General features: G+C 41.7%; 1 protein-coding gene across 4 annotated transcripts in view; it reads left to right on the top strand.

Annotated features, from left to right (window-relative positions):
* Positions 1 to 1,479: 1,479 nt before the first annotated feature.
* CD22 (CD22 molecule) overlaps positions 1,480 to 8,241 on the top strand; it is a 126,952-nt gene continuing 120,190 nt past the window's right edge. For 2 of the 4 annotated variants that reach the window (XM_040420981.1, XM_040420954.1), the window contains exons 1-2: positions 1,481 to 1,686; positions 3,666 to 3,781. In XM_040420981.1, coding sequence (XP_040276915.1) covers positions 3,744 to 3,781 — 38 coding nt within the window. In that variant the 5' untranslated portion in view covers positions 1,481 to 1,686; positions 3,666 to 3,743. Of the gene's footprint in view, positions 1,687 to 3,665; positions 3,782 to 8,241 lie in introns of all 4 variants that reach the window. The other 2 variants (XM_040420962.1, XM_040420971.1) reach the window with 2 other exon arrangements.

Below are 8,241 nucleotides of genomic sequence, written 5' to 3'. Positions count from 1 at the left end.
ACTCCAGCCACATGAGGTCTAGCATTATCTTGCATTAGGAGGAACCCAGGGCCAACCGCACCAGCATATGGTCTAACAAGGGGTCTGAGGATCTTATCTCGGTACCTAATGGCAGTCAGGCTACCTCTGGCGAGCACATGGAGCTCCAAAGAAATGCCACCCCACACCATTACTGACCCAATGCCAAACCGGTCATGCTGGAGGATGTTGCAGGCAGCAGAACATTCTCCACGGCGTCTCCAGACTCTGTCACATCTGTCACATGTGCTCAGTGTGAACCTGCTTTCATCTGTGAAGAGCACAGGGCGCCAGTGGCGAATTTGCCAATCTTGGTGTTCTGTGGCAAATGCCAAACGTCCTGCACGGTGTTGGGCTGTAACCACAACCCCCACCTGTGGACGTCGGGCCCTCATATCACCCTCATGGAGTCTGTTTCTGACCGTTTGAGCAGACACATGCACATTTGTGGCCTGCTGGAGGTCATTTTGCAGGGCTCTGGCAGTGCTCCTCCTGTTCCTCCTTGCACAAAGGCGGAGGTAGCGGTCCTGCTGCTGGGTTGTTGCCCTCCTACGGCCTCCTCCACGTCTCCCGATGTACTGGCCTGTCTCCTGGTAGCGCCTCCATGCTCTGGACACTACGATGACAGACACAGCAAACCTTCTTGCCACAGCTCGCATTGATGTGCCATCCTGGATAAGCTACACTACCTGAGCCACTTGTGTGGGTTGTAGACTCCATCTCATGCTACCACTAGAGTGAAAGCACCGCCAGCATTCAAAAGTGACCAAAACATCAGCCAGGAAGCATAGGAACTGAGAAGTGGTCTGTGATCACCACCTGCAGAACCACTCCTTTATTGGGGGTGTCTTGCTAATTGCCTATAATTTCCACCTGTTGTCTATCCCATTTGCACAACAGCATGTGAAATTGATTGTCACTCAGTGTTGCTTCCTAAGTGGACAGTTTGATTTCACAGAAGTGTGATTGACTTGGAGTTACATTGTGTTGTTTAAGTGTTCCCTTTATTTTTTTGAGCAGTGTAGATTATGTACAGTATGATGTAAATCACTTTCCATTATGAGGCAATGAGCTTCTTCAGGGTTCTATATAGCATGAGGTCATTGTATTTTGAGGGACCACTGTATTTTGTGCACCAGGCTTTAGGCTGGTGATCGTATAGTAATGGCCAACTTTAAGGGATGGGCAAATATTGATGACATTTAAGAACGAGTGATATCTACCGGATGTAGCAGGGTTAACACACATACTTTATGCGACATGTTATCTAAACTAAATGCAACTAAATGCGTTAAGCAATTGCTTTTCAATGGCTTTTGTTTCAAGATAACGCGATGAGTTAAGAAATTTGAGTTAAGAGTGTGTGTGTTACCCCTGCTACATCCGTAAGCCTCATGGCTCCACATGTATGAGATACTGTAACTTGTGGAAATGTCACGGTTCCCCTATTGCAATGCTTTCACTTTCAGTCCATCTCGACTAGTGATTTCTGCTGCCAAAAATGAGATCTCAGGCAGGAAGATGAGGGAGGGAAGTGGGAACGGCTGCATTGTTCTGCTCACTTGATGCATTTGCTGGTTTCAACTTCTAGAGAAGAAGCAGTGGTATCATCATTACCCACTACAATCATCCCCTTAGAGGAACCATCCTGAAATCCTGGAGGAGAAGGTAAAATATCCCAACTTTATTTAAAAAATATTTTTTATTTATTTATATTTTATTTTTTTCTTATGAACCTATGAGGAGAACCATTGGAAATCCACTAAAGGCATAAAGATTGGCTCACACCATGGCTAGGAGGAAAAAGACCTACAATGCCTAGGTGTCAGGGATTCTTTATGATGGTTTTTAGTGGTTAATCATAAGACATACATTTTATTGGATTGGGGTGCTGGAAATGCAAACCTTTTTATGTTAGATTTGCCCATGGTCTACAGTAGTCCTGGGCACCCTCAACAGTGTCTACAAGTACTTACCTGGCTGCATGGAGCTGAGTAACTTGAGTTTTGCATCGCTTTATACGTGGCACATTGTGATGGGTTTTTCTAGTCATCTATGGTGAGAGAAAAAAGACAGATGGCCCTTTTTTTTTCTTTCTTTTTATTGACCTTCCATAGGGTTCTGTGGATTAAGCATATATGGCATACAATGCCAAGTTCCTCTGTGTTTCCATGTCTTAGGGGGATTTTGAACAATCAACATATCCCCTTTCTGTAGGATAGATAAGTGTTTCTATGGGTTCCAACACTTGGACCCCCAGTGATCAGGTGAACTGCAGTCCTGTGTTCCCCATTGGAAAGGATCAGAGGTTTAGGACTGAAGGAGACAGCCAAGCACTGTACTCAACTTTTAACATCAGTCCCATAGACTTGGATGGAGGGGACAGTACCACCATTCTCCTAATCATCGGGGGGTTACAGTATGCAAATAATTTTCCCTTAGAATAGAACATTAATGTATGATTGATGGAGGTCTCAGGGTGAAGCATTAGAAGCAGAGAGTAGCAGCACTTGAATTGACTGAGCTACAGCACCAGACACTGTCATGTAGATGATTCAGGGTTCATCTCCAGTGAGTGCAGATTTCACTTTGCTTTGCTCATCAGTGGGGGTATTTGGAGTGGGATCCAAACCAATAACACATTGAGGACATATCTTCACGGTAGACCTTTGTTTAAAATTTTGGAAAACCTTCATAAAGGGAACCTGTCACCAATGCCTTGTGGGGCTTGCTCAGCTGAATGTATTGATACATTGCCTCATTCTGGAGAAAAAGTACTTTGAAATCCATATGCAAAGGAACAATTAAGTACACGAAAGGCGGGCCTAAGGCACTCTTTGCACCCTTACTCCCCCCCCTCCCTTCTTGGTTAACAGCCTGGATTCCTTCATAGCCATATTGCTTGGACCTGTCAATGAAAATGGAGAAGGAGGGGCTGGCAGAGAAGCAAGAGTGCGCAAAGTGGCTTGGGTCCACCCTCAGTGCACTTAAATGCTCATCTGCATATGAGTACTTTTTCTCCTGAAGCCAGACATCACTAAGTGAAAGGTATCAGTACATTTAGCTGAGCTAGCCCTACAGGGTATTGTGTCTGGTTTATCAGAGAATTTCCTGGTAGTAAACTCCCTTTAAGTCATGGAACCAAAATTATCATATTGAATTATTACCTTTTAAACCATTTAAACATTGAAAAACCCTTAACAACGTATAATAAGGCATTTATCTTGGACTCATGGAATCATAGTGAAACTCTTTAGAATGTTCCCTGTATCTTAAAAACATCTTATGAGGTTGTGAAATTTTTGCACAGGGGTTTTGCCAAGTGTGCATGATATCCCCTATCCACAGGATGGGGATAACGAACTGATCAATAAGGGTACTTGACTATTTCTGGGGATACTTGGCTATTTCCAGCAATCCCACAGAGAAGCAATGGAGCAGTAGGTTGGGCATGAGTGGGAACAAGGCCCCTGCTCTCAGGATCTTTGGGGGTCCCAGCCGTCAGACCACAGGGATCAGTTAGTTATACCCTATCCTGTGGACAGAGGATGACTTGCAAACTTGGCACAACCCCTTGAAGCCGTAGATACCTAAAAAAAACTGTCATGATGTACAGTACCGTGAGTATATTGGACATAATATTTTAGCTCATTACAGGGTAGCAGGAGATAGAAGTGTTATCATGGAAAGGATATGGACCCTAAATACGGTTTACACTGCTGCCCATGGACAGTATGGAGGGGGCAACTCCATGTGGTCTAAGGTGAGGCCAGAGGGCAATTAGCAACTGCCAGTGTATGGCATTACTGAAATTTAGCTGCAATGTGACCCACTTCATTGAGTGAGAAAGTTTTAAGATCTTGTAGGGCAAACATTATAGTGCACTTTTGTCAAAAATAGTGACTGTCATCTGCTGGAGGTCCACTTTGGTATCAGAGCTTGTACCCTCTCTTTTACTCTCGTTTGCCAGTGTGACCCTGGTGCTTCCAGTGGTACAGAACAGGTTCTACTGTCCTCAATACCAGTGGGGAAAGACCAGATGGGTCAATGCTATTAACACAATAAACATGCTCATGCCCACATTTAATGTTTTCACACCACCTTGGCCCCGGGTCACTTTCATGCAGTCTGCTGGTTAGTGTAGGTTCAATGCACATATTTCATCAAAATATTCTCAGTTCCTTCAGAACACAGTAAAGACGCTTCAGTGAGTCTGGATTAGGGTTTACATGCATGAAGGAGCATGTTTTGCCTGTACCGTGTGGCACCTCGTTTACTTACTAATATTTTCCATTTAAAAAAAATTAAATCATAAAAATCTTTCATTCTTGTTTTTACCAATAAATTGAGTGTTTAAAGACACTGAATTACTATTGATTGTGTCTTGGTTCAGAAACAGCAGAACCGAGATCACATTTCATGTGCTGTGCCCAAAGGAAAGCCGTCAAATGGCTACATCCATATTATTATTGTACTGCAATATTCTCTATGGAGTGTGGAATAACTCAGTGGCTATACATACAGCATTACAATTGCTATTTTATCACTTTCCTAAAAAAAAGTCAGACAGTTTTTAATTTAAAAATTTTCAGCCTAAGTAAAGTCTGACAAATGGCACACACACTGCAAAGGAATCGGGGATACAAATGAAGGAGTTTCTTGAAATTAGTTTTGGGTCCAATTCTAATGACTCGGAAAATTCAATTCACATACAAATAAATTCTATCCAAATCAAAAGTTCTCCGATCCCCCTAAAAGTTGTTTATGAAACACTGTGGCATTTGTTATGCTTTTTTATATAAAAATAATAGATTATTATATATAAAAATAATTCCAAAAATGTTCCATATTTGGGGCAGATGCCCGAGTTTATACACACACAGTAGTATTAGAAGAAGCAGTAGCTTGTTTTTAACAAGTAGTCTAAAATGTATGCCTTAACCCCTTAAGGACTCAGCCCTATTTCACCTTAAGGACTTGGCCATTTTTTGCAAATCTGACCAGTGTCACTTTAAGTGGTGATAACTTTAAAACGCTTTGACTTATCCAGGCCATTCTGAGATAGTTTTTTTTGTCATATATTGTACTTCATGACACTGGTAAAATGAAGTCAAAAAAATTAATTTTTATTTATAAAAAAATACCAAATTTACCAAAAGTTTTAAAAAAATTGCAAATTTCCAAGTTTCAATTTCTCTACTTCTATAATACATAGTAATACCTACAAAAATAATTATTACTTTACATTCCCCATATGTCTACTTCATGTTTGGATCATTTTGTGAATGATATTTAATTTTTTTGGGATGTTACAAGGCTTAGAAGTTTAGAAGCAAATCTTGAAATTTTTCAAAAATTTTCAAAAACCCAATTTTTAGGGACCAGTTCAGGTCGGAAGTCACTTTGCGAGGCTTACATAATAGAAACCACCCACAAATGACCCCATTCTATAAACTACACCCCTCAAGGTATTCAAAACTGATTTTACAAACTTTGTTAACCCTTTAGGTGTTCCACAAGAATTAATGGAAAATAGAGATACAATTTCAAAATTTCACTTATTTGGCAGATTTTCCATTTTAATAATTATTTTCCAGTTACAAAGCAAGGGTTAACATCCAAACCAAACTCAATATTTATGGCCCTGATTCTGTAGTTTACAGAAACACCCCATATGTGGTCGTAAACTGCTGTACGGGCACAAGGCAGGGAGCAGAAGGAAAGGAATGCCATATGGTTTTTGGAAGGCAGGTTTTGCTGGACTGTTTTTTCTGACACCATGTCCCATTTGAAGCCCCCCTGATGCACCCCTAGAGTAGAAACTCCATAAAAGTGACCCCATCTAAGAAACTACACCCGTCAAGGTATTCAAAACTGATTTTACAAATGTTGTTAACCCTTTAGGTGTTCCACAAGAATTAATGGAAAATAGAGATACAATTTCAAAATTTCACTTTTTTGGCAGATTTTCCATAAATTTTTTTTTTTACTTTTACAAAGCAAGGGTTAACAGCCAAACAAAACTCAATATTTATGGCCCTGATTCTATAGTTTACAGAAACACCCCATATGTGGTCGTAAACGGCTGTACGGGCACACGGCAGGGCGCAGAAGGAAAGGAATGCCATACGGTTTTTGGAAGGCAGATTTTGCTGGACTGTTTTTTTTTACACCATGTCCCATTTGAAGCCCCCCTGATGCAACCCTAGAGTAGAAACTCCATAAAAGTGACCCCATCTAAGAAACTACACCCCTCAAGGTATTCAAAACAGATTTTACAAACGTCGTTTACCCTTTAGGTGTTCCACAAGAGTTATTGGCAAATGGAGATGAAATTTCAGAATTAAATTTTTTGGGCAAATTTTCCATTTTTATCCTATTTTCCCAGTAACAAAGCAAGGGTTAACAGCCAAACAAAACTGAATATTTATGGCCCTGATTCTGTAGTTTACAGAAACACCCCATATGTGGTCGTAAACAGCTGTACGGGCACACGGCAGGGCGCAGAAGGAAAGGAATGCCATACAGTTTTTTGAAGGCAGATTTTGCCGGACTGTTTTTTTTGACACCATGTCCCATTTGAAGCCCCCCTGACGCACCCCTAGTGTAGAAACTCCAAAAAAGTGGCCCCATTTTAGAAACTACGGGAAAGGGTGGCAGTATTGTTGGTAGTAGTTTAGGGTACATATGATTTTTGGTTGCTCTATATTACACTTTTTGTGAAGCAAGATAACAAGAAATAGCTGTTTTGGCACCGTTTTTATTTTTTGTTATTTACAACATTCATCTGACAGGTTAGATCATGTGATATTTTTATAGACCAGGTTGTCATGGATGCGGCGATACCTAATATGTATACTTTATTTTTATTTATGTAAGTTTTACACAATGATTTCATTTTTGAAGCAAAAAAGATCATGTTTTAGTGTTTCCATAGTCTGAGAGCCATAATTTTTTCAGTTTTTGGGCGATTACCTTTGGTAGGGTATGATTTTTGCGGAATGAGATGACGGTTTTATTGGCACTATTTTGGGGTGCGTGTGACTTTTTGATCGCTTGCAATTGCACTTTTTGTGATGTAAGGTGACAAAAAATGGTTTATTTGGCACAGTTTTTATTTTTTACGGTGTTCATCTGAGGGGTTAGGTCATGTGATATGTTTATAGAGCCGGTCGATACGGACACGGCAATACCTAATATGTATACTTTTTTTACCAATTTATTTTTAACTTTATTTGGGGAAAATGACGTTTTTGTTTATTTTAACTTGAAACTTTTAATTTTTTGGGGGGGACTCTTTATTTTTTCAACTTTTTTTTCACTTTATTTTTTGTCCCACTTTGGGACTTGAAATTTTGGGGGTCTAATACTTTACAATGCATTCCAATACTTCCTATACGATGCCTTCCTTAGACATCGTGCTGCCTTCCATGCCATCGGGTCCCCCCTACAGCCGCATGGGGACCCGATGGCACAGCCCCCGCAACCGCAGGTAAAAGCCGCAAACCGCAGGTCTGAATTGACATGACCCCCCCGGCGTTGTAACAGGATGCCCGCTGAATGATTTCAGCGGGCATCCTGTTCCTATTAACCCCCACTGCGCCGCAATGTCTGTTTAAAGTTAGGACGTACCGGCACGCCCTGAGTCCTTAAGGACTCGGGAAACAGGGCGTACCGGTATGCCCTAAGTCCCTAAGGGGTTAATGGGGGCAGATGGCTGACTGTGTTTATACATACATGGTAGTATTGGTAGCAGTGGCTTGTTCTGTCTACAAATTCTTACTTTTTTATGGTAGCAGCAGCAGTTCAGTGTGGATCCTCATGGACAAGGTTGTGTAGGGGTAATAGTAGCAGCAGCAGTAGTGCAGCGAGCCCCTGTGTCACGCCTTGCCCTATGAATGTGCGGAGGTCTGTCAGACTGGCTGCACATGTCTGACTTCTCTGCTTGTTTTGGTTTGGATTTGAGCTGGATCCACCTTCCCTCAGGTGTACTGGGTTTGATTGTTAGTGAGGCTATTTATCCCTCCTTCCCCCAGTGGCCTGTGCGGGTTACAGTTCTTTCCTTTGAGCTTTGGATGTGTGGTGGATCGTCTGCTCCAGCTCTGCTCTAGAAAAGTCCTCTTTGTTATTTCCCTTTGTGTGTTTAATCTATGCCTCTAGGGGGGGCGTGGCTTGGCCGTCCGGCAAGATGGAAGTGTTGGAGCAGAGCTCCACCGCGCTGAC

This window comes from Bufo bufo, chromosome 1 (genome assembly GCF_905171765.1).
Source record: "Bufo bufo chromosome 1, aBufBuf1.1, whole genome shotgun sequence".
Taxonomy (NCBI): domain Eukaryota; kingdom Metazoa; phylum Chordata; class Amphibia; order Anura; family Bufonidae; genus Bufo; species Bufo bufo.
This window is presented reverse-complemented; position numbering and strand designations above follow the sequence as displayed.